The 24,316-nt window shown below is 43.2% G+C and overlaps 2 protein-coding genes across 5 annotated transcripts; both read right to left on the bottom strand.

Moving 5' to 3' along the window:
* Window positions 1–59: 59 nt before the first annotated feature.
* On the bottom strand, window positions 60–5,172 carry LOC114250296 (RYamide neuropeptides). 4 transcript variants are annotated; one of them, XM_028184113.2, is made up of 5 exons: window positions 5,141–5,172; window positions 1,945–2,051; window positions 1,597–1,672; window positions 829–960; window positions 60–746 (listed from the first exon to the last, which is right to left on the bottom strand). In XM_028184113.2, exons 2-5 carry the CDS (start codon window positions 2,021–2,023, stop codon window positions 704–706), a joined length of 330 nt encoding a protein of 109 aa, XP_028039914.1. In that variant the 5' UTR covers window positions 2,024–2,051; window positions 5,141–5,172; the 3' UTR covers window positions 60–703. The 4 variants fall into 4 exon arrangements, with proteins under 4 accessions (XP_028039914.1, XP_028039912.1, XP_028039915.1 ...); XM_028184111.2 differs by lacking the exon at window positions 5,141–5,172 and adding an exon at window positions 3,303–3,411; XM_028184114.2 differs by lacking the exon at window positions 5,141–5,172 and adding an exon at window positions 3,303–3,411 and having other exon boundaries at window positions 829–945.
* Window positions 5,173–8,733: 3,561 nt separating this feature from the next.
* LOC149503344 (uncharacterized) lies at window positions 8,734–21,606 on the bottom strand. Its single transcript, XM_089732390.1, has 6 exons — window positions 21,516–21,606; window positions 14,875–15,015; window positions 14,443–14,572; window positions 13,778–13,852; window positions 13,634–13,688; window positions 8,734–13,365 (listed from the first exon to the last, which is right to left on the bottom strand). Exons 1-6 carry the CDS (start codon window positions 21,604–21,606, stop codon window positions 8,734–8,736), a joined length of 5,124 nt encoding a protein of 1,707 aa, XP_089588516.1.
* Window positions 21,607–24,316: the final 2,710 nt, after the last annotated feature.

Below are 24,316 nucleotides of genomic sequence, written 5' to 3'. Positions count from 1 at the left end.
TTTCGTCCTTAATGAAGTCGACTATACGAGTAGTAGGAATATCTAAAATAATACAAGTATTTTATCTTGAATGATATTTTATTAATTACAACAACCTTCGCTAAATATATCGTTTGTTATTTAGTGATTACATTTACTTTTAATTAAACATAACATAACACCGTCCGGGAACCTCCTCGCGACAACACAGATGTTGTAACAGCTTACTGCGACGACTGCATGGTATTGTATGGACGACGGAGACGTGACGGAGACGTGACGGAGACGAGCGGCGACCCAGCCTCGCCAGCCGTCACCGCACGCCGCATCACGTTGTGCTGATGTACTGACTAGATATTGTATAATATATGACTGTGTGTTGGTGTAGAGGGCGTACTGCTAATCCGTACATCAATTGCTCTCGACTGTGGGTCCATGGTCCGACGCTGATGAGCGTTACGGGATAAGGATAAGACAGTACACATTGTAACATCATGGAAATTAATCATATAGCGTGTGAGTTGCAATGCTGTACTGGCAGCCTCATTGGCATGGCAAAGTCTATTTTGTCTGTTAGAATACGCAATAAAATACATTATCGATAATTTATAATGATTGTTAAAGCATTAGATGATTTCCGCCAGTTTCAGATACTTCTGTACGTAGCTTCTTGTGCGTGCGAGCGTCTGTCTGTGCGTGTGCTGGTGTGTGTGTTGGTGTGCCTTTACCCCTGCTCCCCGCGCTCCACGTCCTCGGAAGACCGGCTTCTGGAGAAAAAACATGACCCGTCAATCGCCAAGATCCAAGTGCAAAAGCAGAGTTTAATTGCGGTCATATAGGAGTACATACCTCTTATCGTAAAGCCTCCGGTTCTGATTGACGCAGCGGTAGAGTGGGCCCACCCCGGTGTACTCGCAGACCAGGGCGCGGACCTCCCTTCCAGCATCCGAGCGCTTCCCGTAACGACTGCCCATGAAAAACCTGACACATACTCATTGCATCTACATCTATTCTACACAGCGTCAGTCCTATTGAGTCACCTTTCGAGAATAACATCCTGCCCGATCTGCTACCATCTTGACTGCCGGTTCGCACTGGTGGTAGGACCTCTTGTGAGTCCGCACGGATAGGTACCACCACCCTGCCTATTTCTGCCGTGAAGCAGTCATGTGTTTCGGTTTGAAGGGTGGGGCCATTGTAACTATAGACTAGACTAGAGACTTTAGAACTTATATCTCAAGGTGGGTGACGCATTTACGTTGTAAATGTCTATGGGCTCCAGTAACCACTTACCCCCAGGTGGACTGTGAGCTTGTCCACCCATCTAAGCAATAACTAAAAAAAGAAGGCAAGGTCACCCGCTAACCTGACCTTATGCCTGAGGGCGGGCACCAGCCTATGGATGAATCGTTCAATGTCCTTCATATTCGTTATTTTACAACTACTCACAATTACCGCTGCGGTATTGCCTCAAGTGACCACGAGATCAAACAATGTTAAAACAAAAGTTCAACAAATTATTAATAGGTACTGTTAAAATATTCGGCACTCACTGCAGTGCACAGCAATGCTTCAAATACAAGAAGGTATCTAGTGTCCATGTCGGTTGTGACGTACCTGTCGTTCCGGGGGGTGATGAGACGCGCGGGGGAGCGTCCGTACCGGGAGCCCATCACGAAGGGAACCGGCGACACTGCGGGACACACACACATACAGTCACTGCGCGCACGAGGCCTTCTTACAGCGGCGTCAGCTAACACTCCGGGAGCGACGTCTATGGGTGGGTGCGGACCATCCGAGTGTGAGCGTCATGGTCACTCGCGGACAATGGGAGCGCCCGAGTCTTAACCACGCTACTGCCTACATGGGACTTTGTTCGGATAGATTTGAACAGTGCGTGGAGCTTAATGTCGACAAAGTCACAAACACAATCCCCCGTGGGCACGGACACGGAGGCGCACTTACTGTCAGTCCGCTCCTCTCCTCCGGTGAGGACGAGCACGCCCAGCAGCGTCACGCACGCACACATTAACACGCCTCGCATCGTAGTACACGCACGCACACTGCCGCAGCTGTAACAACACGTTCCGTGTTCACATATGTGGGTGGAGCCGAGCCAGGAGGAGAAGCAGCAGGGGAGCGGCCCTTGCACTTCGCTTGCTCCCTTCAGACCACCGGAAACCTTTTAATTTGAATCTTGAGCCATTGACAGGCAGCAGGAAAGTCACGTACGGCTGCCGGTGTGCGGCCCAGTAATTACAGAGTGTGGACCGCGTCATGACATCTCCATCGCATTCCGTTCCCCGGTCTTACCGCGAGCGGAGTAGTTCCAGCGACGTCATATTTTTTTTTCTCACTTATGCTGATAGCCTTAAGAGGCTATTTATGCTTCACTTTGACGTGTAGGTGTGCTCACGGGGCTCAAACCGGACTGTTGGTCACACTGGCCCTAGCAAGAGCCGTGCTTCGCAGAATCTACCACCGGATCGGAAACGGGACCCACTGAGAAGATCCGGCGAGAAACTCAGTGGGTTGTGTCTATGGCTTAATTTACTCGTCGAGCCTTTCATCACTAACTACATTTGTTTATTCTATTCATTTCACAAGCTCCGAACCTGAATACTTGACTGCTTCATGAGCCCCGGGTAGAAGAAAAGCACTTACAAGGAAGTCTAAAGCTCGCAAAAACAAGGAGCACAACAGGCCGTGCTGCACACATACATACTTCAGTACATATATACCGCGCCAGTGGATTATGTGTTTATACATTTTATAGCCGGTGCTTTAAGTTGGATATCTGTCGGCTTCTCCCGCTCCCACTCCCGCTACCGCCCCCGTCCCCGCCTCCGCTCCGCTCGCGTAAAGACTGCGGGTCGGCAAGGCCTCGGGCGCGGATTGTTTCCACCGACACAACACAATAACGATTTATTTATAAGCGGTCCTTTTCTCAGCTGCGTGCTGGAACCCAGGTGCACTGGGTGACTGCCCGCACTCGTGGTAAGGGAGCCCGCGTGTAATTTAGACAAACTTATGAGATTATGTCCTCCTCAATCCCATCAGCCTAGCCCGTAAAAGCACTTTAGGTAAAGTACTAAACCTGCTTTAGCTCTGGGTTTTGGCTCCACCAGTCTGTAGGCAATGTCATTGTAAGCATTAAAATCGACACGATTTATGATAAGGGAGGTCTTAATGAGACCCAGGACGGTACTCGCGCTGACTTGAGCCTCCGAAATCTCATGCGTGTTAGCAGTGCATTAGATCACCTAGTGGTACCTATATAAACAGAGAAAGTTTCAAAATGCAAGTCTATTAAGGATAAATACATTACGTGGATCGGAGGTGGGAGCTCGGAGGAGCGGAGGAGGGCGATATCCGGCGAGTCTCCTCCGGAACCCGCGCTTTATTTGTTCACGAAACAAAACTACCCCTGGAAAATAATGAGAAAATAATTTTTCGTGTCCACGTCGGTGTCGACAACAGGCTGAATAGTGTCAGCTCCGACAATTAGACTCGTCGACTGAGTGCGTAGCTCTCACACACCAGCCCCTCCAGCTCAAGCACACACACGCACACACATACGCTAGATGGGTAGCGCTGTACCCACCGCGGAGACTTCACTGTTTTGGCCCAAGGTGGCTAGGGACATTAATGTTGTAGCGTCGAACTAAGTAAAATATGAAATAAACTTATTATCTAATAGTATCTGTTGTTTTGTGTTCGCGGTGGGGAGGGGAGACATAAAAATGAACAAGTTATTGATGACCGAACTGTAACCCTTGATTGTAATTAATATTTATTGAGCAGTGGTCCCAACTGAGCGGTACAACGTTACGAGTATTTAAGTGTTCTCCTTGATTGGATTCATTTTATTAATGCACTCAACATCAGGTGGGCCGTGAACTCGTCTACGCAAAAAACAAAGGACTTCTGACAGGCCAGCGTTGTGTTTCATTCACATTTACACACCTTACAGTTCTATTGCGATCAAAGACGTTTTAGGAGCCCACCGCTAGGCTCTTGGACAAGCAGCTCTTTGAAACAAGAACATATTGTCCTGTGAACACGCTCAGACTCAAATTATTAAAATTCTTTTATATTTAACTAGCTGACCCGGCAAACGTTGCCTTAAATAAGATTTCCAGGGAATTTCTAGTGTAGAAAAAAAAAACTCATTCAACCACATAATACCTCATTATAACCAAAAAAAAATTTATCCAAAAAATATAATTTTTTTATTTTAAGTCATGCCAAATAAAAAAATTCTTGCCAAAAAAATTAAAGTATATAATTAACAAATAAAAAATAAGGGTTGATCGTAGAGGGGTGAAAATTTAGGGTTGTATGTATTTTTGTATGCTGTATTATAAAAAAAATAAAAACAAAAATTTTTGTCTAAAAAATAAATAAATTTAGGGGTGGACCACCCTTAACATTTAGGAGGATGAAAAATAGATGTTGTCTGATTCTCTACCCTGGCCGATATGCACGCTAAGATTCATGAAAATCGGTCGAGCCGTTTCGGAGGAGTTCAATCACGCACACCGTGACACGAGAATTTTATATACTAGATTACAATAATTGTTCTCTTTTGTATTGAATTTTTTTGTAGCTGCTTGCCAGAGAGTACAAACTTTTTAATCCTGATTTATTCTAATAAATATGAACATATTATGTTGAGCAATAACGTGACGAGATCAGCTCGAGAGGAACTCGTGCTCCTTTCTAATATGGATCTTCTTATTATTTATCTTATGTCTCAGGACTGTGGCTGGGGGGCTGGATGACTGGGCCCGGTGGTGCTCAAAGTTGAAACCACTATGAGAATTAACTTATAAACTCTGTTGTTGTTATGTGAAATGAGTTTGAATTTGGATCGAATAATAATACGACATTATTGTGATTTTCAAGGCGAGCTTGACTATGAACTTACTACATACTTAAAGCTCTCCACAGTTCGTGTTTATTAAAATACATTTGTGATGTACCGCTTACAATTTGAAAACAATACGATTTTTTTGTACGAAATTTAATTGTTTACAAATCTGCAGCCCGTGAGAAACCCAGGAGTATAGATTCCCTTCTCCGGTCATTTTTTGTCAGTTTCGGATCCCACTTTGGAGTGGAGTTTAAGCTGCTGAGCGAGTTGTGTGGTGTGACATACCTGTCGAAGTGCGGGCTGTGAGCGACGGCGGCGGTGTGAACGGCGCTCGGCCGCCTCCTGCCTTATATGCATCGGGGGCAGCGCTTAGAGCTCGCTCAGACACCGCGCGACCGCGCAACCCGCTCCGACGCGTCGACTAGTGACGCGGTCATACACTTTTTTTATTGCCCTTGTAGGCAGACGATCATACGGCCCACCCGATGATGAGTGGATACCGTTGCCCATGGACTTCAGCAATGCCAGGGTCAGAGCCAAGCCCTGCCTACCGAACTACCTACCTACACTCGAAGATTCCACACGAGACAAACCTTTGTCATAATCTTTAACACGTCATTGTCGGGAACGGGACACGCAGTCCACTCGGTAGAGCCTCTGCGATCACCCGCAGTGGGTTTTCAGTTAGATTTTTGGTATGGATACCATTGGTGCTCTCTCGGCGGTAAGACATGTCCTTCTTCAAACGATGGTTGAGGAGACTCCTCAGCGGAAGGTAGCGGCTTGGCTGTGCCCCTGACGTTGCTGATGTCCGTGAGCGTACGTCCTTCAATCTAAAGCTCGGATATTGTTAATTCATTTTAGAAACCAGATAAAGGTTTTAAAGCTATAGACTATCTAGAATTATAGAAGCTAGTTTAGTGAAATATCAATTTGACATCTTTTTTACCAAGTTCAATAATAATTATAAATGGCAGCGACTGAACACATTACCGGGGTAATGAACATGTTGCTACAAATGTTTTTTTTAAATAATTTGACATAGGTTCCGTTATGACCTATGCAAGGGTAGTGTTAGCCCACGAGGCCTCTATGCACATAAATTCTCCAGGTCATCCAATCCCATTTCTGCGGATAGCTGTGCACCGTGGTAGTTGAAGAATGTTGACCTGCACGGCGATCTATATATAGTTAGAAGCGATACATAAATACCTTAAGGTAGTGTCAGAAAGATGCTACCGTCACTCTAGCGCGCTGGCACCAGGAGGACGGGACGGCGCGTCGGCGGCTGCGGACTGCGATGCGGTCCGCATTTTCGTCGTCGCTGTCGTCGCCGAACATACTGTTGAAGAGCAACCCGGTCGGAGGTGTATCGCGTTCCGACCTGGCAGGCTGGTTCTGGCCCAGCGGGGTATCCCGGAACACCAGCGGCACCGCCCGGGCGGCCTGGTAGGGCCGCCGTACCGCGGAGACCGACGTCGTTGGTTGTCGACTATCGCCTCGACGACCCGTCGGTCGGGCGTCCTCGGGGTGGCGCCGCGTGTCTGGTTGTAGTGTTGACCGCGGGAACCCCCCTACTCTGTCCAGGTTCTGACCCCGGACGGAGATCGGACGTCGGGTGTAAGAGTGCAGGGGAGTCGTTTAGTGGGTGGGCCCTAAAATCCTTGGGCCCGCGATCTGCTCTCAACACCTGCAGATCGTTAAGTCTCACATACCCCGCGCGCCCCCTAGGCGCGGGGACCTCGTAGGAGGTTCGGCCCTCTAACCGAAAAAAAAAAAAAAAAAAAAAGTGTCAGAAAGATACTTTGATAAAACGGCGCGACACGATGATAATAGAAAGGGTTTTTTTTTAACTTTGTTAACGTTAGTATTCATTAAACACATTGTTAAACCTGCGCAACTGAACACGGTAGAAGTACGACGGACGGCTAACCGTGTAAATTTTGTACAATATTTCACTGAATAACAGTAAATAAATGTAAGGCTCTACAGGCTTCCACCATTATAATGGAGGCGGTTGTTTTCTTTCTTTGCCTGTTGTATATTAAATAACAATCACATTTAAATCATTTTATTTTATTGCCTAGTTATTTATTAGGTACCGAAAGAGTAAACTTCAGATGTGTGAAACCCATGCACAATCTCTGTTATGCCCTTTGACATTAGCATTCGAGCCTAAAGTCCCTATGATGTGTGTCCACACCGATAATCATAAGTTATTCCCTAAACTGGTACCTGGGGTAGGTTAAGCGTCTTTTCGAAGGACAAGGTTAAAGGAGGGAATTATTCCTGGTCATTTAGTTTAGCCCTTATTTTTAGAAAACGTTACTTTTTCTACCTTTAATATAAAATAATATGTTCACAAATATAAGATCGCAGTCGCACGCCGTGTGGCCGCGGCCGCCCCTGTGTATATTTAGTTATAATCCTTCAAGCGCCTCGTGGAAGTTCCGCGGAAAGGACAGTTCGCTATTAAAGAATCACCTTATTACTGTCCCTTTGAAGGTATTACACATGCAATACATTTTTACCGTTTTGCGGTATAACAAGAACAGCCGATGTAACCATAATGGCTGTACGAATTACACAAGATGTAAAGTGTTCGCGTCAGAGATAGCTCCCCCTGGCCAGGTGACTCAGAGCTTGTCATTATGGAACTTTAAAGTCTTCCTGCGTTCATTTAGTTCTTACTGCCCACGCTCCTCAATCCCGAGCGCGCGGTTGTTTCGCACCAGACAGGATAGGTCTGACCATTAGTAACTGCCAGCTGTCGGTCACACTACGCGGGTGTGATACCCCGGGGAGGCTGTTCGCCCTTTCTCGAGTGATCCTCATAGTCGATGTTTACCTACCAATCCTCACAGTTCTCAGACTTCCGAGGCTCCTCTCGCTAACGGAGTGTCGTGGGTAAATACCCTACATAATTAAAAGTCACAGTCAGAATATCGGTCTGCGCCTGTGCTCCGTGGTCAACTCAACATCAGAGTGGGAGTGCGCTCGCCAACCTCTCGGGCGGACGCAGTCTTGTCATGATGTCCATGGACCTCTAAAGGCATCCCGTGACCGATGTTTTCGTCTGTCCGATTCATGTATAGTACAGAATTAGAAACATTTTAACACTGAGCAACTGTGTAAAACAAAATTTAATGAAATATTGTGTGTAGCCTTATTCATGTTTGTTTGTAGTGAAGTTGAGATTCCCTTTTCCATTAGCGGCTGTCACAACGTGTACGTGTCCGGATAACGCTGATTACAAGCTCTACAACTCAATACGAATATTCATTACATTAATTAGCAGATGTCTGCTCGCTCGACCGTGAGGGTGCTGCGCCCCCGCCCCCGCCCCCGCCCCTCTCCTGTGCTCTACCAGCCGGAGCGGACGGTAGAGGCGACTCCGTCACTCATCAAACCTGCTGAACTATATATATAACGACAACTCGTCCCACGTATCCAATGATAAATGACTTTCATGCAAAAAAACCTAAATCAATGCTAATTCTTAATTTGAATTTGATAAATTAAAAGTAGTTAATACGCAAAGTTATAGAATTAATTTTAAAATGTTGCCAAAGGGTGTTTGAGTAAGCATGAAAAATATATTCTGCCACTGTTACAAAAAAAAAATTAAGTTTCAGTCGATAGTTTACAGATATATGTATAACAGAAGTTATATAGATATACAATGCAAACACAGCCGAGTACATCACCATCTTTTTCTACCATACTCGTAAATCAGTGATCCCCCTCACAAGCTCACAAGCTAACGTGGGATGAAGTCACCTGCCTGCGCACCTCTCAATCGCGCTTGTTAAATGTATTGTTATAAAATACTTAAACAATCACCAGAAACATTATTTATTACAAGACAGCAACAACAATCATCTGAAGTACAAGTAAGCAGGATGAGGGCAGCGCGTTCCGCAGCACTTGGGACATCTCCTCAGCGAGTGCTGAGCCTCCCAGCCCCGGCCGCTTACCTCAGCTGAAGGCAGGACCCGACGCCTGCCACTCTCACAGGAACCCTCCGTGCCCTGTAGCCATTCCCGTCTCCTGACGCCAGGTGCTACACCACAACCCCGTCTTCCCTTATCTTCATTGTAACTCGGTCGGTGACACTGATTTTCTATCTCAAACGCTCTCTGATATTGACCGCAGTTTTTACATTTTGGCTTATTAATCTTAGAATCATTCGTACCTTCATTATCTTGAGATCTTCCCACAGAAGAAGCATCCTTGTGCACGGATTCCCCGTAACCGTTCCCGGCGATATGAGGAACCTCCGTGATCTGATCTATAAGGTGTTTGGAATCTTGGGAGATTTGGGAATCTCGCCCGGTGAGGGATTGCTCATCGATCGTCTTAGAATTTTGTTTATCTTCATTTTCAGTTGAAGGTTGTGCTTCATTCTCAACTCGCTGAGTATTCTTTGGCACTACACTAGCCTGACTTTCCTCCTCAGGAGCCCCAGCGCTGACTACAGCGTCTTTGAGGTGTAAAGATTTCAAATGTTTACTTCTTTCTCTTATTCTACTGAGATGAGCTTGATCTTCTTGCGTAAGTGTTGCGGCTGGTCTCAGCGCTCGAGAAGTTTGCGTAGAGGAGTCCTGTCTGGCCGAACTAGATACGTCTGTCCACTCGTCATCTGCGGACAGTTCAGCTGCTGGACCCGAACTCCGGGAGGGTTTGTTCGATTTCAGTTTATCGATCAGCCTGTTTGTGAAATCCTCTATGTCTTTGTCTCGATCAGGTTTCATCGGCAGTTTCTTTAGCCATTTCATAACTTCTAATTTTGTGATTTGTTCAGTTTCTGTATCTGTGAGCTGAGGTTTGTTGCCTTCAATATCGTGTAGATTTTTGGCCAAAATGTTAATAATTTTGTTTGTCCGTGACTGACGTTCAGGTGTTTGCTGTTCGAGGGGTAGTTCCGAGATCCACTCCTTTAACTTCTCTTTGATAACTGTTTGTTCTGCTTCATTTTTCAGCGCGCCTGCTTCAGGTAACGCGACCGACTTTAATGCATTGTACAAATCCTCATTCAACCTGTCGCTACCAATCGGCGAAGCTGGAAACTTACTCAAATAATCGTTACAAAACTTGGTGACTTTCTCAGTGAGGTCTTTCTTGTATTTTTTCCTGAGTTGTTCGTTTCCGCTCGCACAACGAACATTGACGAACGCGTCCACTAGATCGTCCTGCAGCAATTCGAAGAGCGCGCGCTCATCGTGACTTATCTCGTTAGTGAACGGTAAACTTGTGCTTAACATGTGCTTAAGGTTAAGTCTGTAAGTTTGACCAGACATGGAATTTAAAATTTGATTTCGGGTTTCATTTATTTTCCCGAGGACATTTTGTTTGAAATTGTTTAAACTACTTTTAACCTGTAGCTCCTCAAAAACATCATTCAACTCTTCTGTGAGAAGTTCTCTGTACAAAACGTCATCATTAAATATCTCTGGCTGCATGTTGAGATCACCTACTTTACTAACGAGTCTGTTCGCGATTTCCTGTTTAGTTTCTGTTGGAACTTCATGAGCGGGTATATCTCGACATGTCTTCACTATGCTGTCGTAGAGCATGTCCGCGGTTTTCTTTATCCCCGCTCTGTTAATAAAACCTGATCCTACTGAATCGTGTTGTTCACTGATGCTTGCTTTTAGCGGAGAAGTTATTTTCATACTGTTACTGTTAGTTTCATACGGTTTTTCTTCTGAAATACTCTTATTATTTTTGGTTGTCCGATATCCTTGTAGAAGTTTATGTTCCTGTTCTTTCAAGATCCCAGAGTTGGGTATCAAACTATCGTCATACCTGCTAGTTAGGTTTTGAAACAGTTTGAGACCCTGTAGATGATTCAGTAATTCTTGTGATATTTTCGAAAGGAATTCTTCATTCGCCATTTGATCAATAGTTATTGGTAATAGTTTCAAATGTTTCCTTATTATTTGCAGGAAGTGCAAGCTTGCATCAAAGTCTGGACGCTCTGTTTCAGTTTCTTCAAACAGTCGTACCATCGCTCGCGCTAGCTCCGTCGCTACGTGCTCCTGTAGCGGCACGTCTTGTTGGCGGAGAGAACGGAAGGGCTGCCGGTTTAGCCAGTCCATGATGGCACCGTTCAGATTCTCCTCAATGAACTGTCCGGTGTCTTGCCGCAGTACGTGACTCTTATCCGTGAACCCTTTACTCTCTAGCATCGCTCTGAGACTCTGCCTCATCTTCACCAGGACGTCGGCGTTAGTTTCTGGGAGAACGTCCTGCAGCCATCGACCCACCTCACTATCGATGTTGCGTCCGTCGCTTTGAATAACTTTTTCTGCTAATGCCCTCACCATATTGTCGCGTGAGATTTTGTTGTGTGTTTTCAAAATATTCGGAGATATTTCATCCATCCAAACAGAGATTTCATCTTCCAAAACATCTTTATAGTGTGGGATCTCATCTCGTGTTCGCTTAGAGAGGGTTCTAGCGCCGCTCGGTTGTTTGAACAGCGGCACAGCTATGTGGCGGAGTCGAGAAATGAGTTGGTCAGTCCCGGCCATTATATTAGGTAGTTCTCGAGCGTCGACCAGTTTATTCAGCCACCTGAACACCTGATAACGTAGATGCTCTAATTCATCTTCATCTGAACTTTTCGCTCTTTTATTGAGTGCCAAATATTTGTTTCGATCTATGATATCTCCGACGAGATCGTGAATGAGAGTAGTCTTGTAATTTTGTCCTCCCGTCACATCGAGGTTCAAAGGGAGATCATTGACCCACGAGTCTATGACGTCGTGCAATTCCTTCGTGTATTTTTGTTCGTTTGTTAATTGTTCATTCCTTTTCTGTTTTCTGTTTTTGATCATCGCGACCCCATCTAAATGTATATCAGACACATTCAACCCAAAGAATGAATCGCGTTGTTCATAAGACGCACGTGTGTCTTCTCGCGGAGATGATGCTTGAAAGTTTAATCTCTGGGTTTTCTGAAATGTTTCATTATTCTCACCATTTTGCCATGACCTTTCGACAAGTCCATTCGAATGTTCTCGCACTGTGCTCGCACTGTGCGCAGTAATATTCCGATCAGGACTCGAGACCACACCGCTGACGCTGTCTTTACGTTCCCTTTGACTGGGTTTGTTTCTGTAGCGGCGCGCGCCACTCGCTGCAGCTCCCGACGCGAAGTCGGCGTCGTTGTCATCGCTCTCCGGTATCTCCCTGGCTCTCTCCAGCAGGCCGACCGTGATGAGTTCAGCTTGCTCTGCAGGAACGCTACAGTTAATGAGAAAGCTGTGTAGCTCGCGCGCCGCCTCGCCGCGAGTGGCCCCGCGTACTATCTGATCTGCCATGATGTTGGTCAGGTTCATCTCGAGTGTACTTCCAGAGTAGTCGCTTATTACATTGGATCTTCCCAACACATGAGACACATCGTTGTTAATTCGTTTCCTTAAGCTGGACGTTGGGAAACTGCTGTCGGTGTTATCTGCACTATATTTGTCAAAAACATGTTGCGGCTGTGCTGTTGTATCAGCCACATCTGAACTGTCTGTCGCCGTCTCCAAGTCTTTCTCTGGTTTCATATGATTTCCAAGTATGGCGTCATTAGCACCGTCGCGTTTACATTGCTTTCTTATTTTATTCATAAATCGATGAGTTAGTTTTTCTTTGGTTCGTGCATTGAGCCGGATATCAATAGTGTCTAGAAGTGAATCTAAATAACTAGATATTTGTTCTCTTGTCGCTTCTAATTCATAATGATCATAGTTTTCTTTAGATAAGAGATCTTGTAAAGGTTTTGGGAAACACTTTATTAGTTTCATGAAGCTATCTTCCTTGGGTTTACTTGCAGTGCTTGTCTCCTTAATTTTATTCTCATTAGACGATAATATGCTTTCTTTTTTGATAAATTTATTAACTAAATTATCTGCAATATTGCCAATCATTTGTTTTTTGGCAAAATTTTTAGCTACCGGTAGCTTATTAAGAATGCTCTCTATTTTACCTTTTAAGCTAGATTTATAACTCTCCTGTGTAACGTCTTTCATTATTCTTAAAATATTGTTAACAGCATCTTCTTTAGAAATATCGTCACTTTTACCGGCCAGAGGTAAATCTTTGAGCCAGTTATTTATGTCACCTCTGAGTGTTTCATGGTAAGCTAAGCGTTGCATGTGCTTTAATAGTTTATCAATTATTTCATTCGTGAACATTTTTTTCACTGTATTATCTCCTGGGAACCATATCGGCATCTCTTGAAGATATTGTACTATGACTGGTTTAATGCGGTCAACATCACCGGCCCTGACTGCTTGCGCCAAGTTTTTGGCCATTTGTTTCGCGACGTCCGTCCTCCGCTTTGCATTGGCTTCAGTGTCGTCGGCGGGAACAGGCAGGTGTTGGAGCCATTTCAGTACTTGTTCTGTGACCTGATATTCCAGGTCTTGGCCGAGGCTTGGTCTGCAGGCACACGGATGCGGCTTCTTACAACGACAACATATTTTTCCATTTTTTACATTCGATATGTCATTTTTCTGGAAAACAAAAGAACAATTGAATAAATATATTATCCAAAATATTTATATAGGTTCAAGAGTATAGGTATATCTTTTTTTTGTTTTTTTCTTGAACTTTATTTATTATATTTGATGATGATCTCTTAATTTTGAAAAGTGGCAATATTCACCGTTTGCGTCACTTCTCTCAGTCCTCTTTTCGATCCTGTACAGAACATCGAAGCAGTCAATTTATGATCAATCAATATTGTAAGCAACTACATAATAATATATCCGTCGTTCGTACCTCGTGCATCCATGTTGTCGGCGTAGTTGTTACTGATGTTGTTGGAGCCAGCGCTCTGGAATGGACACACAGTCATTAGTTAAACGGTGCGGGATCCGAGGGACCTGGTCCGTGTGGGAGAGTGGGAGAGGTGCTCGCACTCACCTCTCGGCCGCCGGCGCCGTCCGCGTGCCGATGTCTGCGGTGGTGCTCGTATCGACTCTGCATCCTCGGACACAACTAGAAGTTATTGTATTTTTATATTATCTAAGAGGTTGCCATCTTGTTACAATGAATCAGTTCAGGTATCCTGTGTTCCGTTCACAGATTGTTTGGTTATATTCTTGTTGGGACACTTTAGTAATGTGTCTGCGTCTCTTGTTCTAGCGCGATGGAAGCTGTCGCCGGTGCAGGCGCGGGCTCACCTCGTGCTGCGGGCGGTGAGTGTCCGTGAGCACGTCGCGCAGGCAGCGGGTCACCTCCCGCAGGTACCGCACCTCCGCCCCCCGCGCGGACCCCGACCATCGCCCTCTACACACACAACTACCACTACTATAACGTGTCTCAAATAAACACTCTACGGCTTAAAGTTGTATTTATTTTATTAATTCTATAACTGTGATCTTATTGAGATCTTAGCAGTTGTGATCGCTGACTGTCCATCATGATGGAGTAGCGCGCCACCCGCCTCACAACCCCTCTTCTCACCTATCTCGATTACACCTACTCTACACCCTGCAGTGCATCAGAGCGTGACTTGTGCTGGTACAGTAATGTAAGGTTGGCACCGTAGCACCGGCCGTGGGAGTGTCCAGAGGACCCGATCTCACCTGGGGCGGTGCGTGCTGCGGTCCCCGGGCGAGTGGCTGCGCGAGCCCCGCGGGGGCCGCGCGTGTCTCCCTCTGCTCTGATCATTTTGTTTTAGAAAACGAATATGTTTCGAATCATAGCTCGTAGTCACTGAAACAATATCAATAAAACATTTTAAATAAACTTTTATTAACCGAAGAAATTTTTTACATAATGCAACTACATATAATATGAAACAAACAAATGAACCCTTGTTTGTTCCGCTTCAATGTTTTAGCTACTCAGCCAATCATTATGAAATGTTGTATCCACATTGTCAGGCAATAAAATTAAATAAAAAACACTAGTGAACTTGAGGGTTAAAGGGTTATTATAAAAATAGTTATATGTGTCGGCAATCCATTGCTTTCTTTTTTTATTTAGTGGATATCTGTGGATGAATGTGTACAGACAGCTGGTGCGCGCGGTGTAGTCGACCAGCCTCTGCAGCAGCTCGGCGGAGGCGGACCGGCGCGGGGGTGCGGGGGACGCGGGGGGCGCGCGGTACCGGCGCAGCGTCCGCGCGAACTCATCGCTCTCGTGCTGGGCTCCCTCTGCAACCAACAAATGTATCACCGATTACATCTACAAGAATTTTTCAGGGCTCCGTTTTTTTTTTTCCTACCTATGATGGCCTTGAGAGGTTATTTCAGCTTCGCCCTAACGTTTGTAGGTGAGCTCGCGGGGCTCAACCGGAGAGTTGCTAACACTGACCCTAGCAAGAGCAGTGCTTCGCAGAATCTACCACCGGATCGGAAACGCGACCCACTGAGAAGATCCGGAGAGAAACTCAGTGGGCAAGGGCTCCGTTAATCACTGCATAGTATAAAACAAAGTCGCTTTCTCTGTCCCTATATCTGTCTGTCCCTATGTATGCTTAAATCTCTAAAACTACGCAACGGATTTTGATGCGGTTTTTTTTAATAGATAGAGTGATTGAAGAGGAAGGTTTATATGTATAATAACATCCATTAAATAGTTGAGAAATCAATAATAAGTTACAGTTTCCGAAGCGAAGCGAGGGCGGGTCGCTAGTAAGTAATAAAGTAAATAACGGAACTCTTATAAGATCACTTTCTTGTCTGTCCGTCTGTGCGACCATTTGTCTCACGAGCAGAGGTTACAAATATCGAGAATTATGAAAATCTCAAGCTTGTTCGTCAACACAGAGAAACACTGGCAACTTCTTATTTTTATTTTTATGCTGTTTCGAGTAGGGTCATCTATCTTCAAATAGCTAAAACAGATATTAAAACAGTACCTACTATCGGGAACGTTCGAGAAATGTTATGTTGGTACTAGTAGCGCCATCTGTTCTCAAGCACTAAAAACGCGCACTAAAACGAGTAGTACTATCGGAAATGGTCGGGAAAATAGTAGACATGTCGTGTCAACTAGAAAGCGCAGCTAAGACGACATGATGGCAATTTGTAATCAGTTCTACTCGAAGCAAAACAACAGACGGATCGAACTGAACTGTGCTATTGGAATCTACCTTAAGTGTCGTGATGATTAAATTGAGTATTAATTACTATTTTATTTATTCTGAGCCAAAGCGCGTAACAGTATTATGTACATAATTTATAGTAATGTTTTTTTTCCCGTAAGCTTTCCAAAATAGTTAATGTAATGTTTCTAAAAACACTTCACTTCGCTTCAGTAGATGGCGCCTACAACTAGCCGACTTTTGAGCTTAATGTGTATAGATGATGACCTATAGATTCTTTTTTTTTGATAAGGCCATCTTGTTATGTCTTTAAAGCAGTTAGTTGCTCTGAATTAAGAAAAATAGTATTATTACTCGCCAATGGATGTCGGGAAGAGTCATAAGTTGATTATCGATAAAGTTGATTATTGAAAACACGAATAAAACAACATTTTCTGAAAATAAATCGTAGCTGAATCGATTTATCGCCCCCGAAATCCCCGAATAAATTTTATGAAAATCGTTGGAGCGGTTTCCGAGATTCAGATTGCTCGTTTAAAGGTGGGTCATACACAAATAGAGAATAAAAAAGTTCAGCAAAAAAAATCTCAGTATCAGTGTGAAACGAACTATTTATTATTTAGCTATTGACTATCAATCTTTTAATCACTGTAACCGAGATCAATATGTCTTATTTTTGACATAATCGCAATTTTTATATTTTTGCGGACCACAGAAGAGACGATTTAGTCTACAAGAGAGATGAAAAGCTGTGATGCAGCGTAAGCTAAAATATATTAAGACAACATAATCAAACATATGTAGCCACTGATATAAACGAATACCGAAACGCAAATAAAATGTCAAAATAATCACATTAATTGGAAAATAAAAAATAAAATAATAATATCTACAAAAAGGAAAATCCCTTCGGTGGACTTATGAAATAAAACAAAATTTCGAATGATAATAATTTTATAGCCATGGTATATTACTCTTATATAATTCTTTAAATAGCTAATGAATTTTAATATGCAATGTAATGAAATTTAAGGACTTTGATTATTTCAAAATATTTCCAGAGAACTATCAGAATCGTCTGAATCAGCATGAACTAAAACGAAGCAAGATATGGACCAACCCACGACCCAAGGGTTGAACCCCCTGAACGAAATCAATAAAAATAAAAAAAATGTTTTCGTTTCCTCTATTTACATTGATTAGATTTATATTTTTTTTTATTGCGAATATAAAATGTACTGAAAAGTTTGAGGCTCTAACTTAGAATATCAAATGTTGCCAAAATCAAACCTCTTTCTAACCAACTTTAAAAAAGGAGTAGGCCCTCGGTTCAACTATTTTTCTACTTACTACTTTCTCTACTTAGACCTACTAAGGTATGTTTCTTACACATTTTCTGTGGACATAGTCTTTTCGGTGGACATCGGGACCACAGGAAAGATGTCCACAGAAAAAATGTATTATAAAAACTCTTGCGTAAAGAAATTAACTTTAAGGTTAGAAATCAAGCAACATGCTTTTCATTTACTTGTACTAAATGCTCATATAAAAACAATAAATATATGTCGCCGCAACGATTTTTAGAAACTTGATTTTAAGTTTATTCATTATAAAATTATTGTTTAAATTATTTAATGACGATTTGTTGATTTGTGAACAATGTCGCAATGTCAATGTCGTTAATAATTAGGCGTTGTATTACTACGAGGCCGAATTCCTTTAACTACTTCCATTTTTGTTAAAATGGTGGTAGTCACATTTATTGTGATTGGTCAATTCTAAGACATGAATTACTTTCGCTGATAGATTATTTTAGTGCTAATATTTTAAAATCAATTGTAAAAATAAAATCAAATCAATTTAACAAAGTAAAACTGCATCGATTAGCTTAATAATTATTTTGTAAAAATATTGTGGGTAACACTAAATGTTATGATGTTGAACAAATGGTATAAAAAAGGAGTGACCTGCGTCACACCGGCCCCCGTTACTATTTAGTTTGTATATCAATGATATACCCCGGTCTCCGGAGACCCATCTGGCGCTCTTCGCCGATGACACCGCCATCTACTACTCGTGTAGAAAGAAGGCGTTGCTTCATCGACGACTTCAGACCGCATCTACCACCATGGGATAGTGGTTCCAGAAGTAGCACATCGACATCAACCCCACGAAAAGCACAGCGGTGCTCTTCAAAAGGGGTCGCCCTCCGAACACCACGCTGAGCATCCCTCTCCCGACTAGGCGCGTCAACACCTCCGCCCCCGCCGTTCGCCCAATCACGATGTTCGACCAGCCCATACCGTGGGCCCCGAAGGTCAAATACTTAGGCGTCACCCTCGACAGTAGGATGACATTCCGCCCCCACATTAAGACGGTACGCGACCGTGCCGCCTTCATTCTAGGACGTCTCTACCCGATGATATGTAGACGAAGTAAAATGTCCCTTAGAAATAAGGTGACACTCTACAAAACTTGCATACGCCCCGTCATGACCTATGCAAGTGTAGTGTTCGCTCACGCGGCCCGCATACACTTAAAATCCTTCCAAATCATTCAATCCCGTTTTTGCAGGATAGCCGTCGGAGCCCCGTGGTTCGTCAGGAATGTCGACCTCCATGACGACCTGGACTTAGAGTCCATCAGTAAGTATCTGCAGTCGGCGTCCATGCGCCACTTCGATAAAGCGGCACGACACGAGAACCCTCTCATCGTGGCCGCCGGTAACTACATTCCCGATCCTGCGGACTGAATGGAAAGCAGTCGACGTCGCCCAAAACACGTCATCTCGGATCCTCCCGATCCACTAACGGTGCTTTTAGGTACTTCAAGCACCGGTCACCGTTCTCGTCGAACCCGTCGCTTGCGACGAAGGGCTCGACGAGTAAATTAACTCTCAGACACAGCCCACTGAGTTTCTCGCCGGATCTTCTCAGTGGGTCGCGTTTCCGATCCGGTGGTAGATTCTGCGAAGCACGGCTCTTGCTAGGGTTCGTGTTAGCAACATCGTCAGGTTTGAGCCCCGTGAGCTCACCTACTAAAGTTAGGGTTACGCTGACATAGCCGCTAGGGCTATCAGCTTAGGTAGGAAAAAAAAAAAAAAAAAAAATGTGTGCGTGTACTAGTGTACACACGTAAGAAGTGAAACTTGTTTATGGCCTTATTTTTCGAAAAATGATCTACATGCAACTTTCTAGAAATTGGTTAAATAAAGTTAAATTAGATAAAGTTTAAACAAAAGGATTTTATTATCATAGACATGAATACAAATAATACAATTATTTCACTTTACCTTTTTGCTACTAAGATTATTACAGCATTTCATTAATTGTAATAGAATTATTACTATCATTGTCATTGTCATTATATATTTTTGTAATTAATGGCTTATGGTAACTGAAATATGAAATATATGGTTTACATTCCACGAAATTTAGTGACCGAGTAAAAACTCCATCAATTGTAGTGCCAGATCTTGTTGTTGACGTTTGAGGACTGTTTTTCATGGATAAATTCAATTTATCTTTCAGAAATTCAACTAGCTTCAAAGAATTTTCCGATGCAAAATTTACATTAAAATCTCCACTTAAAATCATCGGTATTTTATAATTATTGTTACCGAGTAAAGAGGCACCTTCACTTGTGTACGGCAACAATGAATGGTGAAGAAAAAGATGGCGCGTAACGGAAAAATGTGACGCGTAACCGAAAAATGTGACGGTAAATTTTTTTCCAACCCCGATAAAGAAGTTTCACTTCAAAAAAAAAAGAGTCACACCGGCACTTTTGCTCCAGCTCTCGGAAAGGAAACATTGTGAGTACAATCTATGTCGGTTTGCATTTAAAAATGTTTAACTAGGTAATTCTTGTGAGTTCATAATTAAAAGTTGTGAAATAATTATGACTTGCTTCTCATTAGTAAAATTCATTTGCATACCTTCCTTCCAAGCCACGATTTAGTGGTTTGTATTTCATGTAAATTACATACATTGAAATCACGTCTTCCCTTTTATTTACACCCATAACCTCATTTTATTCGACATATACATTTTTATAGATAATATTTACATGTCTATAATCGGAACAGGAAAGAACACTTGATCTTTTACGTTTATGTGTGTTTTGGAATAAAAAATATATTTTCACTCGCACTGGAATCGAAACAACAAAATATCAAACGCCGGAATGGCCACTATTTAGTGATGCCAACAGTTAAAAACATAAACTTAATGCGGTCGAATAAATTAAAATTTGATGTCGTTTTATCGCGTCCACAGAAAAGATTCCATTTCATGTAACCATAAGTTTATTGGATTTATTGTATACAGATAGTAACGATATATTTTTGTTATTCTCAATATTATCATCTTTATTATATTGTTTGTGTTACAAGTAAATAATTTTAATATATAGGGTACTTTAACTATTTTTAAACATGGCTCAAACATTATACCTTCGTCTTGTAACAGTCCACAGGAAGAGATTTTTTGATGTTTAACGCCATCAAAATGAATTTATGAAATGTAATATTTTACAAGATACGATTAAAATGAGTAGTAATATAGTACCTTTACGATTTAAATACTTTCAAATATTTGCCAATTTGCTCTTTTAGATGATACATTGCTATAACACTTTTTTTTACCCTTTTTGTGTATGAACCAGGTATAAGATTAACTAACCGAGTACGCATCGAGTTCGTTTCCGCGGGGTGGGCTCGCGGCCAGCCCCCGGCCGTGGTGCGCTGTAGCTGGCGGCGCTGGGCGGGTGCCGCCACCCCGCACACTGCGTGCTGGTACCGGCGCCGACGCTGGCGGGCCGGCTCGGGACCGGTGCAGGCTGCGTCTCAGCCGCTGCCATGTTGGGGCAACAACAAACATTCCCTTACTTATACTTAGACCACTTGAACATTACGATTTCTATTGAAAACTTTTTTTTTTTCGATTGACATAAATTCAATTGTTAACGGAATAAGTATTCAATATTTCATGAATAAAGAAGATTCATTTGAAGTAAATAGAGAACCGAAGGAAAACCTTTCCGATTTCGAAATGAGATTTTGTACAAATAAATATAAGCTAAATACAGTACAGCCAAACTGAACCAGCCGGCTGACGGCTATCAGGCAGCTGCTCGGGAAGGCTCCCTCCGTCTCAGATATCTGCCACAATCCATCGAGTCTGCTATATAATCGTATTCGCGTCTCTGAAGGAATTATCCGTCGTTTACAGTGCCATATGCTTTTTTTTTTAAACTGTGTATCTAGGAAACCAGGGTCTGGGGATCAGGAAGGGACGTCGGACTCCTACTTACGAAGCGACTACCCAGTAAGCTCCATCGATCACTCTCTCCCGACATTCGATTCTCGCGAGAAACGGAACAACAACATATACAAAATTTGCTCGGCTCTGATTAAATACATTACCTGAATAATTGAGTGTTAAATTGTAATAGTGCAAATGATTTATTTTAATGTTTTTAGAGGTTCTGTTGTTACCGAACCGCACCAAAACTAAACGAGCCGCGCTACGCAGCAACAACACAACACGGACCCGCACACACGCGATGTTTAGTCTCATGACGCTGGCTGTGTTCGCGTCAACGTACCTTGTGGCTGAGCACACAGGACGGTCTGTAGTAGCGTCGTGTGAGTGTCGGTGAGCACAGTGAGCACGGGCACGCCACGCACTGCTTCCATCTCGCTCCATGCACACTCAACACAACACTCGGTGTGCAGATGGCGACGGCGACGTTAAGGGGTTCTCTGTACGTACATATACGATATTACCTGTATTATAACGTTTATTTTTTATTGCCTAGATGAGTAGACGAGCTCACGGCCCACCTGTTGTTAAGTGGTTATCGGAGCTCATAGACACCTACAACGTAAATACCGCCACCTACCTTGAGACATGAGTTGTAAGGTCTCACTTTTAACAGTACAACAGCTGCCCCGCCCTTCGAAACGAAACGCATTACTGCTTCACGGTAGAAATGGACAGGGCGGTGGTACCTTCCCAGGTGGACTCACAAGATGTCCTACCACCAGTAAAAAGACGACGTAGACGATCGTACGCTGGAGGCGGTGCCACGTGCGCCATGAGTGACCGGCACTGCTTCCGAGCGACCACCCCAGTGTTGGATCAGTTACAACTACGAGTCATTATATACATATGTACATACATTTAACAAGTTGCCAAAGAACGCTTAGGAAGAGCAGAATTAAAATTGAAATAAACGACAAATATTCTCGTGAGCATGTCCACCAGCCCACGCCGCGAGTTGACTGTCCTTAGTGGATGTTGTAGGGTGCTGTAATTTCTCTCTTGAACAGATTACTTTGTCTATTACGCCTCGAACTGTCGAGCTGAGTAGCCGTGAACACACTTACAGTGATTCTGAGCAATCTGAGCAGCGAGTAGCACAGGTCGGGCCTGTAGCAGCTCCTCCACTGGTCGGCCCCCGCTCCGCCCTCGCTCCTGCACACAGACGCGTCTCTACAGCTCGCGTGTCTACAGCTCGTGTGTCTACAGCTCGCGCGTCTACAATTCGTGTGTCTACAGGTCACGTCTCTACAGCTCGCGCGTCTGCAACTAGTGTGTATACAGCTCGCGCGTCTACAGCTCGTGTGTCTACAGGTCGCGTCTCTACAGCTCGCGCGTCTGCAGCTAGTGTGTCTACAGCTCGCACGTGTACAGATTGTGTGTCTACAGCTCGCATGTCTACATCTCGCGCGCACCACCACAACATAGTACTCGGTACCAGTAAAGATTGTAATTTGTTCACATTTGAATTAAATCACTATTCTGTGGCTTCACACAGATCTACTGCCGACTGAAACAGAACCAACCAAACGAACTCTGGAATGGTGAGTGAGAAATGGATCCGGAAGAAAGTATTTTTAAATTCTCAAAGGGCGTTCCGGCTCTGAGGAAGCACCTAAGTAACCAACGTAAGGAGAAGGTGCCTGAAGGAAGACCTGATTCTGTCCGATAGAAGTGGACACTAAACGTGTGTCGGTCTCGCCAGGACAAGAATTGACAACACGAGTATGTTAAGGTTGGCGCAATGGTTTCCCGAACTAGGACATTCTTAGGCTCTTGTCTCCAAACGCTATAGCTGAAGGGGGTGGTGTGTTCGGAAATGAGTAGAGTAAGAGAAATTACATACAGGATGGAAGTGAAAGCTCTTTAGGGCGATCGTTATCCGACTCCGGCTCACAACACATATTCATACTAATAATAATTCACTAGCACTTACATGCTCCGTGTAATTTACCAGTAATTTAAAACAATATCTAAACTAAACACATTTCAATTTCATTGAAAAATAATACAATCCCAAAGATTGACATGTGTCAATTGTCATAGATGATCTTAAGTTCTTGAGTGTGCGCTGGTGTGCGGTCCGTCGCGGAAACAAGAAGAACGCAATGCACTGTGCGCAAACTCTATGTCCAGTCTAGTCTAGTCTAGTCTAGGTTAGGGTTAGGTTAGGTTTAGGTTTAGGTTAGGTTTAGGTTAGGTTTAGGTAAGGTTTAGGTTAGGTTTAGGTTAGGTTTAGGTTAGGTTTAGGTTAGGTTTAGGTTAGGTTTAGGTTAGGTTTAGGTTAGGTTTAGGTTAGGTTTAGGTTAGGTTTAGGTTAGGTTTAGGTTAGGTTTAGGTTAGGTTTAGGTTAGGTTTAGGTTAGGTTTAGGTTAGGTTTAGGTTAGGTTTAGGTTAGGTTTAGGTTAGGTTTAGGTTAGGTTTAGGTTAGGTTTAGGTTAGGTTTAGGTTAGGTTTAGGTTAGGTTTAGGTTAGGTTTAGGTTAGGTTTAGGTTAGGTTTAGGTTAGGTTTAGGTTAGGTTTAGGTTAGGTTTAGGTTAGGTTTAGGTTAGGTTTAGGTTAGGTTTAGGTTAGGTTAGGTTTTTTTTTTTTTTTTTTTTTTGTTTTTTTTTAACACCCGTCCTCACAGGGCGTTGCGTTCTACCTCCAACATAATCGGAGCTTTAGCTGCTAGGTTTAACATTTCTTACTATTCTACTTATTTCTTATATAATATATTATAATATTTACAGGACTTTTATATATACATTGTTTAATTTTTTATTCTTACAGTGATTTTTACATCCTATTTTTAACGATTTGTTCTTAAACTATACATCTTTATTTATCTAATTCCCTTCTCTATGCTACTCTATAATATATATTACTATATTATGATAGCATAATTACTTGCTACGCTGTTTTGTTTCTGTTTATAACATTTTGAGCGATTTCGATACAGAATTTTAAAAACATGTCTCTTTCTTTACTGTTTAAGATGTTTGGTACATTTTCCCTTACAATGTTTTGATTTATTTTATGTCCTAATTCAAACCTTTGCATTGCAGGTATTGGGCAGTCGAAAAGGATGTGTGGGACGGATTC

Source organism: Bombyx mandarina, chromosome 02 (assembly GCF_030267445.1).
Source record: "Bombyx mandarina strain Sakado chromosome 02, ASM3026744v2".
NCBI classification, from domain to species: Eukaryota; Metazoa; Arthropoda; class Insecta; order Lepidoptera; family Bombycidae; genus Bombyx; species Bombyx mandarina.
The sequence above is the reverse complement of the archived record's forward strand: the minus strand, read 5'-3'. Positions and strand labels throughout refer to the sequence as shown.

Excerpts from the sequence above, each read along its gene's own strand:
- LOC149503344 (XM_089732390.1), bottom strand. The coding sequence starts at position 21,606 with ATGGAAGCAGTGCGTGGCGTGCCCGTGCTCACTGTGCTCACCGACACT. Across the intron at positions 13,853-14,442 it reads CGCAGCACGCACCGCCCCAG|TTGTGTCCGAGGATGCAGAG; the intron begins GTGAGATCGGGT and ends AATAACTTCTAG. Across the intron at positions 13,689-13,777 it reads ACGGCGCCGGCGGCCGAGAG|AGCGCTGGCTCCAACAACAT; the intron begins GTGAGTGCGAGC and ends TGTCCATTCCAG.
- LOC114250296 (XM_028184113.2), bottom strand. The coding sequence starts at position 2,023 with ATGCGAGGCGTGTTAATGTGTGCGTGCGTGACGCTGCTGGGCGTGCTC. Across the intron at positions 1,673-1,944 it reads AGGAGAGGAGCGGACTGACA|TGTCGCCGGTTCCCTTCGTG; the intron begins GTAAGTGCGCCT and ends TGTGTCCCGCAG. Across the intron at positions 961-1,596 it reads ATCACCCCCCGGAACGACAG|GTTTTTCATGGGCAGTCGTT; the intron begins GTACGTCACAAC and ends AGTATGTGTCAG.